Source organism: Euphorbia lathyris, chromosome 2, assembly GCF_963576675.1.
Source record: "Euphorbia lathyris chromosome 2, ddEupLath1.1, whole genome shotgun sequence".
NCBI lineage: Eukaryota > Viridiplantae > Streptophyta > Magnoliopsida > Malpighiales > Euphorbiaceae > Euphorbia > Euphorbia lathyris.
Window position 1 is genome coordinate 23,189,079 of NC_088911.1, and position 22,304 is coordinate 23,211,382.

The following is a 22,304-nucleotide window of genomic DNA, read 5'->3' on the forward strand; positions in this document are numbered from 1 at the left end:
CCCCTTTAAAGAAAAAGAAAAAGGGTAACTCCTTAAAGATAGTAGAAACTATCCCACTAGCCTCTACTCAACCTTGAGTTTATGGAACTGACCAAGAAAATGAAGCTGTGGAAGAGACTGAGCAACATGTTGAACACCAAGAAGTTAATACTGAGCAGGAAGAATTCCCCAATGTTGAAGAATCTCAGGATGATACTGAGCAGAGAAAGAAAGAAAGTAATGCCATTGAGGGTCCTTTTGAGCAACCTGTAGAAGAGGAGACAGTTGCTACTGAGTCCAGTGAAGGTATTCGAACTGACCATTCACCGCCAAGAGCTGAGACACGGCGAAGACTAAAAAAGAAAGGACAAAAGAAAATTGATCTCATGGACGACTTTCCCATTGATGAGCCTGAAACTGACCCCTCTACAATCCAGTTCCAGTACTTCTCAAATGAAACTGAGTCACCACCAGAAGATCCAGTGGAAAAACAAGCCTCTGTTACTCAGGATGAGGAACAAGCCAAAAACCCTACAGATCCAATCCAAGATGCTCAAGGTAGCACACTTCCTGTCTCCACTTCCCCACTTCAAGCTGAGCAGATTGACTTATCTAATCAAGTTCCACCCCCAACACAACATGTTGATGATTCAGTTCAAGAAACCCATCAAAGTCCAGGTACCAATCAAGGTACTCAATCTGGCAGAGAACCAACTCCTCCACCACCATCAAACTCTGTACCAGCCTCTGAGTCCAATACTGCTAAGTTTGCATACTTGAATGCTACTGAGTCTGGCCGATGTGTCATTGCTTCTGCTCAGTCCTTGCTTCAAGACTTCAATACTACTCAAGCTGATGGTCACCAATCCACTCAAGCTGAGTCCTCTCACCTGTCTGGTATTACTCAGCTTCTAAATGAACTTCGAGGGCTTAAGGATCTGGTTAGTGTTATCACTGCGGTTCAAACTCAGCAACCTAATCAAGAGCAAATCGCAAAACTGACTGAACTGGTGCTTACAATGGCCACTCATATGAATTCTCTTGAAGGCAAAATTCACCAACTGTCAGAAGTCAATCCAGGGTATGTCACTTCCACTGAGCTTCAAAGCTACTTTGTTAAGCTAGCAGCGGAACTGACCACCTCTAGAGCACCTGCCAATCCTGAGTCTGTTACATCTGCTGAATTGCAAGACTGTTTTACAAAGTTGAATGCTGAGCTGACCAAATTAAGTCCTCCCGGCAATGCTGAGTTTGCTACCTCTGCCGAACTTCAAAAATGTTTCACCCAACTTCATACTGAGCTGACCAGTACACGTGATTTAGTATCCTCCTCTTCTCAGTGTACTATTGACCAATTGAGTGAGGCTGTCAGACTACTCAACATTGACCGAGCCCAAATGGATGTTGATCCCATTTCCAACACTGAACTCATGAGCTTTTCACAAGCTATCATGAAGGCAATGCGTATCAACAATGGCCAGCGCATGTTTTATGATTCTGCTCTGGTCAAACTATTCCATTAAGCTTTTGGTCAGATCACAAGCTCCCTCACCTGCCTGAGCAAATCTCATGAATGCCTCCTCAGTATGATCAGCAGCTCTCTCAGGGTTCCTCGGCATATCCAGGACGACAGTGTTCCAGTCATTGATGTCTTGGGTGAAAGCACCAAAAGGCTCCAGCACTACTCTTAGTATCTCTCCTCCGCAGCACGGAATGAAACTTTCCTCTACAAACCCGATGATGGCAAAACGGGGGAGACAAGTAAAGGAGGAACTCAGGCTCAGCCTGCAGGTACTGCGTCTGGAAGCAAAGGAAAAGGCATTGCTCATGTTGATCCCTCAGCTCAAAGAAAGAAGAAGTAAAACTAGCTAGTCAGTGTCTAGAGACTTAGCTTCATATCCCGTCTCCTGTCTTTGAATACTTAGTTGTCTACTGTTTAGGTTAATATGTTTTTTGTTGTTGTTGTTTAAATTCAATATCACAAGTATCAGTCTTCTTCCTGATCTGACTAATCAAGTTTGAACAAACGAATCAAAAAGGTTAAACACATTAACACTAAAAACTGAGAGACAACATCCTTGCAAAACAGAGTCAGTACACACAGATGTCTTAAATCTAATCAAATTAGATCTTGGAAGGTTTAGAATAAATTAAGACAAATTGTATGCAACCCTTACGGGGGAGTCATATCAAAAATATCAATCATGGGGCAACTTATAACTGAGTTCCGTAATTATGTATTTTGCCAACATCAAAATGGGGGAGTTTGTTGAAACACCTTTCCACAAGATTTTGATTTGACAAAATCATCCATGATTAAGAGGCAATTAAATTTAGATGCTTTGATTTAATTGTACTAATATGTTTGTTAAATATTGAGTGCAAAAATATATAAAGTTAAGACAGGACAAAAGTCAGCATAAACGAAGCTGAGTAGAACGGAACTCAGCATGACAGAATAGAAGCTGAGTGGAGTTAAAATTCAGAAGGAAAACGAAGCTGACTAAAGTTGAAGACTTCTTCAGGAGCGGTTAAACAGAACGGAGCTGACCTAGAAGGAACTCAGCATAAACGTTGAACATTCGAAAAGAACAAACGAAGCTGAGTAACAGTCAGGACAACATGAAGGATCCGTTCACTAAAAGACAAAGTCTGCCAATCTTCTGCACCAATAATTGGAACCTCGAAGACACCTAAAAGACTAATTCCAAGAGTCATGGGACGTTGGAGTATTGGAAACAGACAACTGGCACAAACAGACAAACCAGACGCTAGAAGACAAACCTGGCGCTTGAAGAAAACAGAGAAAGGGAATGGAGGTGCAGTCTGAAGCTTTCCAGAAATTGTTCCCCAAAAGAGCCGTTTTGATGTTAACGGTTAGGACATTTCAAAACGATCAAATCTACAGATTTCCTTCTATATAAGGACAATCGAAAAACTTGGATAAACACCGAAGCATCAAAAGAAAAATACAAGAGAGAAAGTTTCAAAAGCACTCAAATACAAAAAGGATCTTACACCAACTTTTCTATTCTATGTGTAAATGCTAGATTGATTTGTAATCATCTAAAGTGTTCTTTAGTTCAAAAGGAACAAGTCTGTGATCAATAGGAATATTGAGAGTGTAAAGCTGAGTGCTTGGCTGTAAGCATTTCAGTGGTAGAGAAATCTAGGTGCTGGGTTGTAGCACTTAGTAGGAGTTGAGTAGACGAATAGAGGAAGATACTCTTGCATATTCAACTGCCTTGTAATCGGTTTGTGCTCTACCTTTAAAGAGCTCAGTATTTGATTCAAAAATCCCGGAGGACTCTGGGGACTGGACGTAGGCAGAGAGGCCGAACCAGGATAAGTGATACTGAGTAATCTCTAAACTCTCTCTTATAATTGCATGTGTTGTTTACTTTATTTACTCAACATATAAATTGTCTAAGCTGATCTTGAGTAAGTAAGTGGTGCTGAGTTAGAAGCTGACCTCCAAGAGTGTCAATTCTCAACTCACAAGAAAACAACTTTAGTCAACATCTGACTAAAGCTGTCTTCAAACATATTTTACCAAGCTGACCATAAGCTGAGTTAATAAACTCTCAAAATAACTTCCAGTCAGCTTAATTAAAACGTGAAAAAGTTTAAATAGTTCCTAACCCCCCCTTGGAACTAATTACCAGGGACCAACAGAATCATCGGCTGATCTATAGGTTGCACATTATAGGTTGAATTACGGAATTAACAATTGAACTTTGAACATGAATCATCTTTTTACGAAAAATGATCCACGTTCACCGCACCAAATGATGTCTATCTTTTTGAAATCTTCTCTTCCAACTGTACTCTGATAACCTGAGATAGCAACAATCGTCAGAAAAAGGGGGCAGGAGTTCTAACTTATCCTCTCCGATGCTAAAGTCAGTGAATATTTGAGGAAATACGAGATTTAGACAATGGAGTAAGGACATGTTCTTTGTTACTTAATTTCAGTATCAATCAGTTCAGTTCAATTCAGTAATTTATCATTACTTATTATAATTAGAATTATTATTTATTATTATTATTATTATTAGAACCATTATTATTTTTATAAGTTTTTTATTTTAATTATTGATATTTTTAAAGGATTATATTAGTATTATTTCAGTTTCAATATAATTTAGCTCAGTTCAGTAGCATTAAATTCAGTTTAGTTCAGTTCAATTTTTTGGGTAAAAAAAGAACAGAGTCTAAGAAGATGAGTTGTGAAGTTTATTTACATGTAATTGTTGATTCAAGCTGTTTATAGGCATAATAATGTTTACATGGACACGTGACAATGTTTAATTGGTCTCTAGATCTTATATTTCCGTTCCGCAATAAATGTAAATTTGTAGAGCGTGCCTTTAAAATCGAGGATGGCATGCCTTTAAAAACTTTAGAATCAAATCTGATCCTTATCTAGAAAATTAAATTTAAAATCTTTAACATTTTAAAAGTTGCAAATGTTAAATATAAGTTTAAATATTAGAGATTGCAGAAGAAGTAGAGGGCATTATTTGGAAAGCCAATCCATCGAAAGTGACATTTTTCTCTTTAGAAGAAGAAAAGAAAGTACCTCAACTTCTTGCACAAGTATTTGAACTTCTCATACAATTTCTCACTCTTCCAATCAATATATATTAATCATCTCCTTCTCCTACCTCTCCACTCCACTCAGCATTACAAACCACTACTCTTTCACACTAATTCCTCCTTTCATTGCAGCTGAAACAAATCATCAAATATTTATTCTCTCAATTCTCCCATTTTAGGAAGAGGAATGAATCACCACATTTCATCTAGTAAGTTTCCTTAATTTCATTTCACAATTCATTGTTTATCTGTTTCATTCTTCTAATTCTTTCTTTTGCTCCAACTGTAACAGCTATTACAATCTCTGGATCACCACTCCAACCAAATCAATTGGTTGGCTATAGATTTCACCCAACCGATGATGAACTGTTAACCTATTTTCTAAAGCCCAAAATGCTCAGCCGTGTTGATTACCGGCCACCAATCCCCGAGATTAAAGTTTGTGATTACGAACCCTGGGATCTTCCTGGTAATTCAACTTAATCCTCTTCTTAATTTCTCTATTTTGTCTCTGTTGTCTGCTATTTTTTTTAATTAATGGAGATTTGTCGATGTGCAGCTCTAATCAACAATAATTCTGACGATCAAGTGTGGTACTTCTTTTGCCCTCGGGATTACAAGTATTTGCGCAGCCGCCGGTCTAATCGGACCACCGAGGCTGGATACTGGAAACCCACTGGCAAACCTCGTAAGGTCTTAAATAAGCGCAAAGAACAGATAGGCACAAAGAAAAGTTTGGTTTTCTACATTAAAGAACGACCTAAAGCTATAAGAACTAGGTGGATAATGCATGAATATGAATGTGCTCTGAATTCCACCATGGCTACTTCGGTAATCTTAAGTTTTCACGCGTTTTTTTGTAGATAGAATCAATTGAGAAAACGTATCAAGTTCTGAAATCCTTTTCTGTTTTATGTGCAGGGAGATTTTGTTCTTTGTAAATTGAAGTCAAAGGCAGATGAGAAGATCAATGAAGGCCAACCACTTCATATGGTTGTTGAGTCTGATCTTGAAAATCAAAATTCGAATGAGATAACGGTTAATTCATCTTGTGATGAACATGAATCTAGCGTTCATATAAGTTCTGATTTTGATGATTATAATCCAAATGAGATGATCAGTGAAGGCCAACAAGTTCATATGGTTTTTGAGTCTGATCTTGAAAATCAAAATTTGAACGAGATGACTGTTAATTCATCTTGCGATGAACATGAATCGAGCGTCCATATAAGTTCTGATATTGATGATTATAATCCAAATGAGATATTAAAGTTAAAGGCAAATGAGATGATCAGTGAAAGCCAAGAGGTTCATATGGTTTTTGAGTCTGATCTTGAAAATCAACATTTGAATGAGATGCCGGTTAATTCATCTTGTGATAAACATGAATCGGGCATTCGTATAAGTTCTGATATTGATGATTATAATCCAAATGAGATGACTGATATGTCAATTTATGAAGAAGGTGAGTGGACTTGCCTACCAGATTTTGACAATGTCACAACTAATTCCGCTAACGATGAAGATAAGTCACATTACTATACGGGTTCTGATATTAACCCAAATGAGATAGCTGCTATGTCAACCTCTGTAAGTGATTTTGAAGGTCAAAATCTATACCAGAAAATAGATATATCAGCCTCTGAAGAAGGTGTATGCAGTCCCTGTGGACTAACCCCTTCTGATTCCTCAAATTCTACCAACACAGACAGTAATGCAGCAGAGGTAATTAATGGGTTTTCAATGTTTTTTTTTTATCAGACTTGTGGTTTATGATCTAATATGATAGGATTGTTATGAAATGCAGGTGGATCCTTTACTAAGTTACATTAATGGGTTTGAATTGGAAGAGCTAGAGAAACTAATACAAGAAGACAAGTTCAACTCTGCATTTTACAAACTGCCTATGACCCCCCAATGAAATCAGCTCTTACAATAGCTTTGGTGTTGAAGGAAAAATTTCGGAAATAGGATGGGATAATCACCTATTTTCTCTCTTCACTTGACCGTGACTTCCTATTTCATTTGTTTTCAATTAGTGTATATATATATATATCTCCCTATTGAGGCGAAATTTTACTCTAGTTAAGGACTAATTAATCCTAGACTATTCAGAAATCGTGTGACCACCTAAATGGTTCAAGAGGAACAATTTAGTTCTAGACGACTATAGAAATTTTTATATGTGGTGATTTGATATAATTAGCATAAAGGTTTAGTAGCTTATATTGTCTTTGGTACGCATCTCCTTCTATTTTAGGGGATATTTATCTTTGTATTTTTATTTTGGAGATGTTGAGAACATTTTCCTAAATGATAAAACAACTTTTTTTTGTGTGTGTGTGTTTTTTTTTTTTAATCCTAAATGATAAAATATTTTTTTGTATGTGTTTTATTAGGAGGAAGGTGAATTGAAATAAGAGTATTCTTGTTCAAAATGGATGAAAGTGTCTAATTTGGTAGGATGAAAGTAAAGTGAATCAAATATGTTAATAAACCTCTTCAATTGGTCTAGTTTGTAATTAGCCCCTTTTTAAAATAGAGGAATAAAAGATTGAAATTATGATAAAGGAGTTTTTTTTTTTTTTTGTGTGTTAGCAAAACACAAAATAGGTATGACATAAAAGAAGTTAATGATGATAGTTCTTCTATTAATTCCCCTAAGAAGCCGGATAGTAAGTAATAGAGAGTTAAACTTTTAATTGTAGGCTTAATGTATATTTACATTCATAAAGGTAGTAAGTTTTGCTTATTGGCATCTTGAACTTTTAAAATAACCTATCATATATGTATAGTTGATTTTAAAAACCTATCACACAACTATACTTGCACACAAAATCGTTAATATGTCATCTTTAACAGATGAGGTAGCATGTGCGTCCTACATAAAAAGAAAAGAAAAGCGTTTGAGTTTTTTTTGTATGCCTTATAACGGTGAAAAAATCACATTTTTTTAAAAGAAGAAAATAATAAGAAGAAAAACAAGGTCAATTACTGTTATAAAAGTATGACTTTTTACTGTTATAAGGCATACCGAATGAATTCACGCGCTTTTTTTATAGTACGCACATGTCATCTCATCTGTCAAAGATGATAGATCAACAATTTTGTGTGCAAGAGGTTCGAATGAGCCAACTATATGTGTGTTATATGTTTTTAAAACCATATATAGGTTTGATAGGTTTTTAAAGCCAACTATATGGGTGGTATATTGATACAGATTAAAGACGAACGTGATGATTTTAATCATAAATCAACAAAGATGTTTCTTTTCTAGCTAAACTAGAAGGAGTTAATCACAATATTAGGTATGAAAACCTTGCTCTCGAAGGAGTTTAATAATTTGATTGATAAAAAAGTTGCATATCTTTATAAGCAATGAGGTTTAAATACTTCCCCTAAAGTAAAAAATAAGGACTTAAATGACCTACTAGGATTACAAAGCATAAAGGAAGTAATATGGGTAAGGTGGGGTGAAGTGGTTAAATGGCACAAGGGCAAATGGGCCTCAATGATAGAGACAATAAATAGGACGGAGTCGGTTGGTGTCAGACTTGTCTCCTTGGTGAGAAAGTAATCATGTTAGATGCGTTGTAAAAGGGATACACCATCAGGCCTAAAAGAGGGAGATACGCCTAACTTCCGTAGCCGTTGTGGGAGCTTCACCAAAGCCTCATACGCTTCCATATTTTCCTCGCAAATCGGGCATGCAGTGTACCTTGACAAATTTCCATAAGCTAGAAAGTCATTGATCGTATAAAAAAATCATTGCACGTAAAGTGAAACCCATTTTACTACATGCATCAAATACAGACACACCTTCATCCCACAAGAATTTGAGATCTTAAATGAGTGGTGCTAGGTACACATCTATGTATTTCCAGGTTGTGTAGTCATGTAGATGATAATCGATAACATTATGTACTTGCGCTCCTTGCATAACCAAAGAGGAAAATTGTAGATAGTCAACAGAACATGTAAAGTGATGTATTGGGTACTAAACCTCTGTTCTTTTTTACTGAAATTAAATTAAATTAACTGAACTGAACTAAATGCTACTTAACTTAATTAAACTTAATTGAACTGAACTAAACATAACAATAATGATAATATTAGACTTTAATAATAATAATAATAATATTGAATAAATATTATTAAAGATATCAATTATAGCAGCTCGACGCTTGGCTCGATAAAAGCTCGTGAATAATATTGAATAAATATTATTTAATATTATATATATTATAATAGAATCTATAAAATTAAATACAAATACAAATTTTCATACAATTTGAATTTATGGACCATTTAATAATGATAAATGATATATTATATAAAAAAATTATAATTATAATAAAAAATGATAAATTATATATAAATTGTTATAATTATAATAATAAATAATAATAAATTATATATAAATAATAATAAATTATATAAATAATGATGAATTATTGAAGTGAACTAAACTGAATGCTATTAAACTGAACTAAACTAAATTGAAATTACTAATGTTGAAATTAAATCAAAAGAATAGGACTTAAGTGTTCCAAATGGGTATATCCAATCGGTACAAAAATCGAGTCTAAGATTTTGATCTTCCCCATCAAAATCCGAGAACCTTCAATCTATGTTTCTCCATTGTGGAGAATCGTCCGGATGCCTCATTAAAGCATCGTTCTTCCTCCTCTCAGCATGCCACCTCCATAATTTTGCATTTTTTCATCGAAATCCCCTTGGTGATTGTACTAAGGCTATTGATTTTCAATAAACAAATGACATATAAGAAGGTATCAAGCATTCATATTCAGAAGGTTTTATCGTTTGTTGCAATTGCTTTTTTTACATATATGTGTAAATGGAAGTATTGTTCCAGGTGCAACTGTTAGAATGCATTTTAGTTAATTTAAGCTAGATCACTTCTCTTGAATAGAGCATGTTATAAAACATATTGAAGGTCTTCCTACGAATAGAGCATTCAAATTGCATAGGTCTAAGTATGGCCAAAGTAAGTGATTTGTTTTTATATGATGGAGAAGTTATATTTTACATACCCATAGAAAGGAATTTAGGTTGGTCTAAAATGCTCAAGTAAAGGTGTTCAGAACCGAATTGTATCGAAGTAATTGACCGAATTGATGAATTTTGATTTTTTGGTTAGGTTCTTTAATCTATTTGGTTATGTTTATCAAGTAATCCTCAGTGGAGACTCTTGAACTCTGTCCGACCCATTTTCTTCATCATCATGTGTTATGGTTGTTTTCCAGCATCTCTACACACCTGTTGGATTCTTCTGATGGATAACTATTGTTGCTCTATAACTCTTAAGCTTTTCAAACCAATATGTTATATGCAAGCTAAACTTAAGTATTTAACAACTATGAATGTTGAGAATGAATCGAAACAAAGTTTAATTGAATTTATTATTTATAAAATATTTACAATAACAATGTCTAACAATAATATTCATATTTTCAGTTATCAATTTCTCAAGTAGTATATTAATTTAGAAAAGTATATTAATATACTTTTTTAATACCTCTAAATATTGGATAATTATTCTCATTTTTATGAGTTTTATCTAATCTAATCTAAGTCTTTTCATTATGTATTTTATATATGGAAAAATAAGTTGATTGAATTTCAAATTCTATTTGTAATAAATTTCAAAACCTTAAAAATAAAATAAATTATTTTCTTGATTATATTTATCAGTGTGGAAATTTTAAAAAAATTAAAAGAAAAGCATTGTTTTATAAAAAAGACTTTAGAAAATATTATTATGTGTGCTTCAATCTAATGGATTTGCCAGATTAAGGAATGTTGATATTTGTTTTTTAAAATGATATTATATTTATTACTTACTGTTAATAGAAGTCGATGATATCTAATCGAATTTATTCTTTAATCGTTGAGGGTTTTTTTTTATTGAAAGTCTACAGTATTAATTTTGTTATGTTTTTATTATTATTATTGTTATGATAGTTTTTTATGTATTCTTTTTCTACTGTATACAACATTATTGGTAAAAAAAATAACGTGTTATCTCGTTATTTGTTATTTAATTAAGAAATTATTAAATTCATTATTAATTAGTCAATTTTATTTGTATAATATTTTAATTTTTAAAAAAAGTAGTGATTCGGATTGTCACCTGAAGGCCCAAGAGGCTCACCAAGGTCCGAGAAGCAGAAGGCCCCCCAGGCCCAAGTCTGTCCAGTATAAATAGGCCATTAAAGGAAGAAGCACGGATCGGGTAACACATAACCTCTCTACTATATTCACATTAGATTGAAAAGCTCTCTAAGAATAACTAACTGTCTTAATCTTCGGAGTATCCGCAGGGACCGATCCCCGCGCAGGGCCGATCCACGAGAAGGCAAGACCTCCCCGACGGAGCCCCGGATCACTATTCCGCATTCCCAGATTATTTGGTGCGGTGAAGGTGGAATACAAGTGACTTCGGAGCTTCAAACAAAATGCAGACCCCTACTGAATCTGCTCCAACTACAGTACCCGAAATGGGAGCAACTAGCTCCATGACGCACACCGAGCGTTCCACTCCGAACATTCCGATTTCCCCCAAAAACCTAGGACCACTGATGGAGGAAGTGAGCCCTGAAGAAGAAGAGACATACAACACCACTCAACTCCTCAGTGCAATCCAAGGTTTTCAGACAACCCAGGCGATTCATACGGCTGCTCAGATGAAGATCATAGACCAACAAAGGAGCTTGCAGGAGGAGAACGCCAAAATCTGGCAATACCTGAAAGAGGCAGCAGGAATGCAGAGAGAAGGAACTTTTCCAGGCGAGCCCACGGGGCCAGTGGTCATCGCAGGAAGAGGAGCCGGGGCCGTTACGGCCAGTGAGGGCAGAGCGCGGCGTGAGGAAACCGCGGCTGCGAATGGCGAAGACTTGTTGGAACTAAAAATCTAGTGTTTTCTAGACAAAAGGGCCCTCGGAGGCGTCATGGGAGGAAGCATCACCTCCAGCAAAACGCCGCTGGTACAGAGGATCATCGAGACAAGGTTCCCACGGGACTGGAAAGCTCCTCGATTGTCCCAGTATTCAGGGACCGAGGACCCGAACGATCATGTGGCATCATTCATGAGCACCATCAACTTGTACTCAAAAGACGAGGACATCATGTGCAAGGTCTTTCCGACCACCCTCTCGTCTAGTGCATAGGAGTGGTATCGGGGACTTGCTCCAGAATCAATCGACTCTTTTGATCTCCTGAAGGATCTTTTCCTCTCTCGGTTTGCTGCAGCGGCGAAGGTTAGAAAGATCAGTTCAGACCTCAACGGGCTCAAGCAGCGAGCAACTGAGCCTCTGCGCAATTTCCTCTCAAGGTTTCACCATATGGCCTCACAAGTTAAGGGCCTCAACCTGGAGGTGGCTCATGACGCTTTGGCAAAAGGGACCTCATGCGAGCCTCTTAAGCAGAAATGTTTCCGGAAAATGCCAAGGTCTTTCGAAGAGCTTATGACCATGGCGCAAACCTTTGTCAGGTACGATGACTGTGACCGGCCCGTCGGTTACGAAGAGTCAGAAAGGGACAAGGCCAGAGGAGACACGCACAAGCAGGAGAAAGGCCGGCTGATCCCAGAGGCACGTGAGGAAGCTCATGCCCGCAAGGAGGCCCCAATGCCTTTTCCGGCTCGGACCGAGCGGGCAACTATGGAGCGTAAGGGAGATCGATCCCGTGGCAAGGAGGTACATTACGCTGCTCAGAGCCAGCCTCGCCGATTCACACAGCAAATTCTGGCAGCCGACAAGAACAAGACCCGGGCAGAGAAAGAGTACTGCAAGTATCACAAATCCTCCGGACACTCCACGGAGAACTGTTATCAGCTGCAAAGAGAGATCGAGCGGATCACGGAGCAGGGCGCGCCACCAAAGGTAGCCAGGCAAAGGGAGCAGAGCCCGAAGCAGCGGGAAGCAGGTCGACCAGAGGAGCCAAAACGGCCGAGGTACCATGGGGAAATACACGTTATAAGGGAGGGGGTACCAGCTTTCTCCACACCACCGGAGAGCTCCCGTAAAAGGAAGGCAGTCGGGCAAACCCTGACGGTACAGCCACCTCTCCGAACCAGCCAATCGGAGGCTCTTGTTGTAACTGTCAACATTGTCGGCTTCAAAACACACCGGGTGCTGATAGATACGGGAAGTTCGGTGAACCTGCTCACCTGGACGGCACTCCGCGCGATGAAGAATACTCACACTGCCCTCAGAGCCGGAACTTTCCCTCTGGTCGGCTTGTCGGAGATCGAAGTCCCGGTCAAGGGAGTTATCACATTGCCTACTATAGCTGAAGGAGTCGAGGAAATCGAGGAGACTGCAGAGTGGGTGGTGGTCGATATCCCACTGGCCTATAACGCCATCATCGGAAGGCCCCTGCTGGCTGCCCTGAGAGCCACTATTGATATCTCCGGTTTGTGCTTGACCCTCCCAGTTCATCACGGAAGGATCGCCATCCAGGGTGATCGCATGTTGGCCAAAAGATTGCAGTGGGAGGCAACTCAGCCCCGGACAGCGCTCTACTTGGAGGACGGTCTGATGGATGTAAGAGGGTACAATCCCGTGCCTATTGAGCCGGTCGACGACTGTGTCCTCGGGGATAACCAGACCGTAAAGATTGGGACCAGACTCGCATCCCCTTTGGCCAACGAAATCAAAGCCGTCCTGTCAGAGCACTCGGACGTGTTCGTCTGGTGCACCGAGGACATCACGGGGGTCTCACCTGATCAAGCAGTGCACAAGCTAAGCATCGACCCCTCCGTTGAACCCTTGAAACAGAAGATGCGAGTGCAGGCAAAGGACAAGCAAGTCACGGTAAAAGCAGAGATTGACAAGCTCCTAGCTGTAAAGTTTATTCGCGAGGTTAACTATCCGGACTGGCTTTCTAACATTGTACTTGTAAAGAAAGCCAGCGGGAAGTACCGCATGTGTGTAGATTTTACGAATGTTAATAAAGCTTGCGCCAAGGATTCTTACCCGCTGCCTAATATCGATCAGCTCCTTGATCAAACTGCTGGACGCAAGATTTTGTCTCAGTTCGATGCTATCGCCGGATTCCAGCAGATCCCTCTGGATCCAGCCGATGCCGAAAAAACTTCCTTCATCACGCACGAAGGCACGTATTGCTACAATGTCATGCCATTTGGATTAAAGAATACGGGAGCTACGTACCAGCGATTGGTAGATAAGATGTTCGCACATCTCATTGGCAAAACAGTGCAAGTGTATATAGATGACATGGTGGTCCTCAGCACCGAGGAAGGCGACCACCCGCAAGATTTGGCGGAAGTGTTTAAGATTTTCAGAGCCTATAACCTTAAACTGAACCCGGAGAAATGTTTCTTCGGAATTCGCAGCGGCAAGTTCCTGGGATGCGTGGTGTCAGAAAAGGGGATCGAGCCTAACCCCGCGAAGATCGAGGCAGTTTTGTCAATGGAGCCACCGCGTGACCTGCAAGGGGTTCAAAGACTCAACGGAAGGATCATCGCTTTGGGGCGTTTCATCTCTTGCTCGGCACAGCGGTGTTTGGCATTTTACAAAGCAATCAAAAAGGAGCATCCCTTTAGGTGGTCTGCGGACTGCTAGGCTGCGTTCAACGCCATCAAAAGTTTCCTTGCCACTCCCCCGCTTTTATCGGTGCCAGTACCAGAGCGGGATATTCACCTATACTTCACCATCGCCGATGAAACAGTAGGAGTCGTTTTAACTCAAGAAGAGGGGGCGGAGCTTTACCCAATCTACTTTCTGAGCAAAGTATTGAAGGGAGCCGAGGTCCGATACTCCGAAGTCGAAAAAGCTCTGTTCGCTATTACTCAGACAACGGAGCGTTTGAGACCGTACTTCCAAGCGCATACGGTTGTGGTCAGAACCAATTACCCGCTGAAAAAGGCCGTTCAAAAACCAGAGGTCTCCGAACAAATCACCAACTGGCCCGTTCGGCTATCCCAGTTCGACATATGGTTTGAGCCCTGCACGACGATCAAAGCTCAGGTACTATCCGACTTCATCGTCGAATTCACCGGCTCATCTACCACCAACCCAAAGACAACAGCTCCCGCTAGTGACGTTTGGACTATGAGCATAGATGGGTCCTGCGCTCCAGGACGGGCAGGTGCTGGCATAGCCATTCAAGGACCCAATAATCTCCACATGAGGTACGCCGTCCGGCTCAATTTCCCAACCACAAACAATCAGGCAGAGTACGAGGCCTTGATCGCAGCTCTTAGATTGTCAAAAACCATAGTGAATGGACAGCTAACGATATACTCAGACTCAAAGCTCATCGTTAGCCACGTCAGCGGCACCTACAAGGCAAAAGATCCGATGATGTGCCAATACTTAGCCCTCGCCAAATCCCTGATCGACGAACTCAAAACGAAAGGAATAGCCCTTGACCTCATACTGGTACCACGAGAGGAGAACGAGGAAGCGGATGCTATCGCCGCTCTGGCAGCGGGCGAACAGAATAATGACCTAAACACCCTCATCGAGGTCGCCGGGTCCCCGGCCATTCGCGTAGAAAGCTCGCTACGAATCGATCCGGCAGATGCCGTGGCAGGGGGATGGAGAAGTCCAATTGTCAGATATCTTCAGGACGGAACGCTCCCCGCGGATCAGATGCAGGTGTTAGACGAGGTGCCACGGCCTAATCTCCCGGGCGGACCGGGGGGTGGACAACCTCATGGCGACGTAAGCGGTGATTGGCGCCGAAAGCAACCAATCGCGGAATCAAGCTGCTCGGCAGGACCGGAGCTCGGAGATATGGAAGAGTCGCCACCCACGAATGGGAAAATGAACACCGATCCCTTATGGGAGACCGGTGTGGGTTCGGGAAACTTAGGTACGAGCCGAGAAGGCTAGCTCCTTTCCGGAGAAAGGCTACTAGGCACCCCGACATCGCCCGGTTATGAACCACCGGCCTCCTACTCAGCATGTTAGGCGATAACGGACTAATCGTATACTTCTTTAAGTTTAAAATTCATTTGAAACCCTTTTCTTTCTCTTTTTGGAAACCATTTTGAGCATATGATATTGAAAAGCCACATCAGTAAAGAATCACCCATTTATGTTTATACATACACAGAGAGGGGGAAGAAAGAAGTGATTTATTTACAACCGTATTTAAATGTTATGTTGTGTGTCTATTCTACATTAACTTATTTCCCCAAAACGATGTTTATTACATGGTTCGCACCTTAATCGCCGTTGGAACGATTTAGGTACGTTTTAAAACCCCGTTTGATGAAGCTTACCCGAGTCGCCGTTGGAACGACTCGAGTAATTGAAAACGTTAAAGTAAAAGCCTTTTAATAAGAAAACGTGGTTAAACATACAAGTCAATTTTATTTTGTACAAATTCATTAAGAAAGCGATTCAACATCTCCATTATTAACAAAGAAAACGATTTTGATTACAATGTTCACTTAATCAGTCGTTGGAACGGAGTAAGGTTTTAAAACGTGGTGTTTAGAAAACGATTTGAAATATCAACCAAAATGACTCTATTTATCTACATTAGAGATTTAAGAAAGCTCATTAGCTTAAATAATTTAATTGAAAACTCTCTTTTTGTGACTTATTTTCCCCACTTATTTAATGGACTCTCTAACTATTATAATTACATCAATAAACACATTTAGGCCCAAAATTTAATTTTTCCAAGTGAAGCCCATTTGAAACATGGACTTATAAATGACCAAGAGAAATAAAGAAAATAATATAGATATATATTTACACATTTTAGCCCAAAAGACATAAAATAAGAGTAAAAGAAAATATATTATCTAATACATATATAAGAAAGAATAATGAAAATAATATATTTATACTTTAAACATAAGAAAATAGTGAATGAAATTCATAAATAGGAAAATAGTCTTTATCACTCAAAATAATTTTATTTAACAATAATTAAGATAACCTAAATATACCCCAAAACTATATATATATATACATAACTAATATAATCCTAATGTCAAAAAGACTATATGTTCATCCCCCAATATCTACTAATTATCTCCCAAAATGCCCAAGTAAATAACATTTAAAATAGAATTTAATGTAATTTAAATGAATAATAATAAAAAAGAAAGTAATATGTGCATATACAAAAAATTAGAATAAAAAATGGAATACCAATCTCCTAAAATAATTATATATGTTGAAGTTTTAAAACAATTTGAAAAGAATATATTACATTATTATATATTTATATACTAAGGATTAAAAGTCTAAAAGTTAAGAAAAAGGGACCCAAATGGCATTTTTTACATTTTGGCAGATTTACCGACGGAAAATCCGTCGGTAAACAGCATTTAGTGACAGAATTGGCAAATTACAGCAGCACTCCAATATTTTCCAGATTTATTCAAAAGCTTTAAATTAAATCTAATTCTATCGTTTTGGACTTCCGAACTACCAAAGATGGATCATAGTCGAAAACGGAAGTTCCTAAAACGATGTTTTTATTTTAAAACGTTATTTGAAAACCTCTTTTAAATTAAAAACTTATAATTACAACATTTTCGATACCCGAACTACCTCTTTATCGGATCACGTGACAAAATAAATACGTTAATTAAATAAAACGTGACAAAACTTATTTTAACACGAAACGAAAATTAAATAAATACGTTAATTAAATAAAACGTGACAAAATAAATAAATAAATAAAGGAATAAAAACTATAGCATAAAAAAATAAATAGAAGGAGAGAATAAATTAAATAAAATAAAGAGTATAGTCCTCGGATAATACCTTTGATTCGGTATCTGACAGTCGAAGCCGATTGATTCCACGAACCGCGAGCTCCCGATATTAATAAAAATTTAGTAAAAATTGAACTTAGGAAATTTGGAATTTTTGAGAAAAAAAAATATTTTTCTCAAAAAAAATCCACTCTCTCTCTCTCTAAAAATGTTTAGAGTGAGAAAGTTTTCCCCAAAAAAAGGCCCATCTTCACCTTGGGATCCGTGCCCTTATATAGGGAAACGGATCCCGGAACAATGGGCGACGCCCAAAAAAAATTGGGCGTCGCCCATTGTGGTTGGGCGGCCGCCCACCTAGTGTTGGGCTACCGCCCAACCTTGTTGGGCGGCCGCCCAACAATGTTGGGCGATCGCCCAACGCGAGGTTGGGCGCCCGCGCCCAACCCTCGTCGGGCGTCCGCCCGACGTGGTTGGGTGCCCGCCCGGCGACCCCCGGGGCGTGCCCCGTACCGTCGGACGCGTGCACCCCGTGACCGCCGAGCGCGCGTTCCGCGCAGCTAGACGCTCGCGCGTCGCGGTCGCCGAACGCGTACCTCGCGCTGCCAGGCACGTGTGCTCAACGGCCCACGAGGGCGGGCACCGCCCGCGGTCCCAGGCATTGCCCCGGGCGTCGAGAGCGTGCCACTCGCGGTGCGTCCGACGGACGCCGCGCGCACGTCTCGAGCCGTCAAGCGGGCGTTCGACCATCGTCGTCCGCGTGCGGGATGCCGTTGCGTGCCCGCGCCGTGCCGTTAATTTTCCTCAGCTTATTATTCTTTATATATTTTTCAAAACTTCCGGAATCAATCGCTTCGACCGTCTTGTTTCAGGTTTTCATCACAGGTCCTCCGACTCGGTGTCTATAGTTGCCCCTACTTTTCTATTTTGACAGTGATGTGTGTGGTTCGAAAACGTTTTTGCTAACGTAACACATGCAATGTAAACATATAAAAGTAAAAGTCACGTAACGAGTAGGAGGAAACATACCTGACATTTGCGCTGCGCGCTCTGGCGTTGCTCTCTGACTGCATCAGACTCTGCTTCGGGCTGCACCCTAGTTCACGATCGCGGGGATAATGGCTAAATAGCTACCCTAGTTTATGACCGCGGGGATAATGGCTAGACGGCTACCCTATTTCAAGATTACGGGGATAATGGCTAAACAGCTACCCTGATTTATGACTGTGGGGATAATGGCTAAACCGCTACCCTATTTCAAGATCGCGGGGATAATGGCTAAACAGCTACCCTATTTCAAGATCACGGGGATAATGGCTAAAAAGCTACCCTATTTCAAGATTACGGGGATAATGGCTAAACTGCTACCCTATTTCAAGATTACGGGGATAATGGCTAAACAGCTACCCTGATTTACGACTGTGGGGATAATGGCTAAACCGCTACCCTAGTCTACGATCTTAGGTAAATATGGCTCAAAAGCAACTCCGGTCTGCGACCATGAGTCAAATGGCTCAAAAGCAACTCCGGTCTGCGACCGTGAGTCAGATGGCTCAAAAGCAACTCCGGTCTGCGACCGTGAGTCAGATGGCTCAAAAGCAACTCCGGTCTGCGACCGTGAGTCAGATGGCTCAAAAGCAACTCCGGTCTGCGACCGTGAGTCAAATGGCTCAAAAGCAACTCCGGTCTGCGACCGAGAGTCAAATGGCTCAAAAGCAACTTCGGTCTGCGACCGTGAGTCAAATGGCAAAAAAGCGGGTTCTGTTTCTGGATTTTCTTACCACACGGTTGTCTGTACTTTCTCACTAGAGCTATCATCTCGGCGATTCGATGGGCACACGTCTGAGTCCGAAATGAAATAGACTACTGATTGTTTTTCTGTTGACTGTCGTCTGTATTTCGACTGGTGTCACTGTTCTATAAAAATTAGCTGTTGTCTGGAATTGATGTTTTGACAATGTTAGTCACTGTCTGGGAGAAATGCAGGCTGAAACGGACTGCAAATCGGAGGTCTGTGCACCTGGTAATTAATTATTTACTTTTTACCTTTATGTCAAATCGTACTTTTTTCACTATTTACGGGAATGCCATTCCCTTTTCCTATATAAGGTGGTGGGGTTTCATTTCAACCCCACACATTCTCTCTCCTCTTTCTCTCACTAGACTTCAATTTGGATTATTCTCGGGATGGATTTAGACGAATGGGATGGCACCAGAGGCATGGACGAGGTTTACGTAAACCTGGATAGATTGGATACCTTCCACGACCCTACAACACACTTGAGCAGGACACGCTGCAACGAGGTAAGTGGTTTCTCACTTTTATTTGATTTGAACTCTAGGCTTTAGCATTCCTATACGAACATGATTTGCATGCTAACTCTTAGGCTGCTTTAGAGGACTTTAGCTAGAAAACGTGAATTCCTTTATTTACACGTAACACCTGTTTGTTTTTGTAAGAATGTGCACTATATGCATGTGAATATTACCCTACGAATTTATGCATGTTAACAGTAAAAACGATGTGAATAGTAAAAATGTGAATAGTAAAAACGTGAATAGTGACAACGTGAAAAAACTTAGCTAATGCACGTGAATAGTAAAACACGTGAATAGTGACAACGTGAATAGTAAAAACTTAGCTAACGCACATGAATAGTAGAACGTGAATTGTGCACGTGAATAGTAAACTTAGCTAATGCACGTGAATAGTAGAACGTAAATAGTGCACGTGAATAGTAAAACTTAGCTAATGCACGTGAATAGTAAAAACTTAGCTAATGCACGTGAATAGTAGAACGTGACTAGTGCACGTGAATAGTGACAACGTGAATAGTAAAAACTTAGCTAATGCACGTGAATAGTAAAACCTAATCTATGCTCCTCGTCGCCGCAGACGAGAGTGGATCAAAGAATTGACTCAACCTTACGTGAAGGACCCTACATGAGAGATTTTTGCAGAAAATTGGTCCTAACTGACCGGATGTCTCTAGGTTAGAAAATGGAAGAATACCTAGTCTTAACGCGTTCTTTTCAATTGCCTGCTTTAGGAGCTGTATTTAAATTTTCTTATCTTGTTCTTTTTAGTTCATTGAGATTTCGGGGACCACCGCCGAGGTTCTCTCATGGTATGATAGGCTAGGTGCCGCGGCGAGAGCCCGTGTACAGGAGTTGGGCTTCGAGCCCTTTATTGCAGCGCTGCCCCGCACCAACGGGGTATGCGATCCTTTTAGCCTACGGGCCTTATGCGAGCGGTGGGTTGACTCGACCCACACCTTCCACCTTTCCTTTGGGGAGATGACCATCTCGCCTCGAGATTTTTCGCTGTTGACAGGATTGCGAGGGAGCAACACTCCCGTCCCTTTCCACTTTGGTATGATGCGACCACGGGTCGACCCCGCTAGGCTTGCTACCTTGATTGGACCGGGAGTTCGCCTATGCGCCAAGTCTACTCCGACGAAGTTTGTCTCTACCGCGAGCCTCTTGAGTAGACGTGATTTCTGCGAGACTGACGCTACCGACCTGGCGGTTCGTAGTTTCTTAGTATATGCTCTGAGTGAGATGATTTTCTGCACGAAGGGCGGGAAGGTACACGCAGGTCTTATTCAGGCACTTAGCGATTATACCTTTGCCCTGCTGGTACGTGACGCCTTCTTGACTTATCCGTCTTATCTTTTTCGCATTTTTCACACTCCTAGTCCTTATTTTTACCGCAGGTGTGGGCATACGAGAGACACATCCTTCCTAGCCGGTCTCGACCTCGACCAAGAGTGCCGAGGCCGCCATTTATGACTCGATGGAGGGACTTCGACTTGAGCGCTGAGAGGAGTCGGACCGTGTCGCGGCTTCTGGATCGGATCGACTCGCTGACCCTGAGTCAGGTAGATTTTGCCCCATCGTGCCAGATTTTGGTTTGAGCCTTTCTGACTTTCTCTTTGTGTATTTTGCTTTAGATTCAGTTCAGGTGGGATGACCTCGACTTCGGCCCTGAGTATGCATACGTGTCGATGATCTAGGAGCAGCAGTGTGTGCTCATCGGCCCCTGCGTGCGGGCGTGGTATCTAGGGGATCGAGGCATTACCGGGGTTAGAGATGCTCATTGGACACCGGGTGAGATCCCCATCTCTATGTTCGCGGTACGGACTCTGCCCTTATCGACCATTCGTCGAGATCTGACCCGCCGTTTTGTCGGTAGAGTGGTCTGGATTCATGCCGGGGGCCGCGAGCCTTATTTGTCTACTTTACTGAGCGCGAGGGATGCCCCGGTGGCAGCGATGGAGGTAGATCCAGTGGCGGACGTGTTTTCGAGAGAGGCGGTCGAGGCCGTCTTTGGTCAGGCGGAGGTTCCGGTAAGTGATTCCGCCCTCTTTTCATTTTATTCATGATATGCTCGGAGGTTTTATTGTGTGTTTTTTTTTTTTGCAGGAGGGATCTTGGAGGAGTGCCCACTTATCTGATTTTTTTGATGGCACTCAGACTCAGACACCAGTGCGCGAGCAGCCCTACTTCGTCGGCGAGTCCTCCAGCGCAGCCCGACCGGAGAGATCGTCCATAGGCGTTCCTATACCAGGCTACGGGAGGGATTATGCTACGATCCGCTATGACGAGTCTGGGACACCTTATGCGGGATTTGAGGCGGCCCCTCCTATCTTCTCCTCGAGGGTCCCGTTTGATCCCTCGGACGCTTCACTGACCACTAGGGAGACCTGTACAGACTACGTGGATCTATCCGGCTTCCTACGAGATTGCCTAAGCTTGCGCTGCACCGACCACCTGGTATGTATCATTATTGTACTTTAGTGTAGTGAAATGTATGCATGTATGTATGATTTATGTTTTTGCCTATGCTGCCTCTTATCTATTTTTTGTTTGTTTTTTTTTTTGTAGAGTGATCTTCATGCCCATGAGCGGAGACAGAGTGAGCTAGTGCGGGAAGCTGATGCCCGAGTTGGTCGTGTGTATCAAGAGAGGAACGACCACTGGTCGGGAGTGATGCGAC

General features: G+C 40.9%; 1 protein-coding gene across 1 annotated transcript; it reads left to right on the top strand.

The window, feature by feature from the left end:
* The first annotated feature begins 4,665 nt into the window (after nucleotides 1-4,665).
* LOC136220430 (NAC domain-containing protein 91-like) lies at nucleotides 4,666-6,869 on the top strand. Its single transcript, XM_066008249.1, has 5 exons — nucleotides 4,666-4,787; nucleotides 4,871-5,047; nucleotides 5,138-5,409; nucleotides 5,500-6,303; nucleotides 6,386-6,869. The coding sequence occupies exons 1-5, from the start codon at nucleotides 4,766-4,768 to the stop codon at nucleotides 6,497-6,499; spliced, it is 1,389 nt and encodes a 462-aa protein (XP_065864321.1). The 5' UTR covers nucleotides 4,666-4,765; the 3' UTR covers nucleotides 6,500-6,869.
* The last annotated feature ends 15,435 nt before the right edge of the window (nucleotides 6,870-22,304 follow it).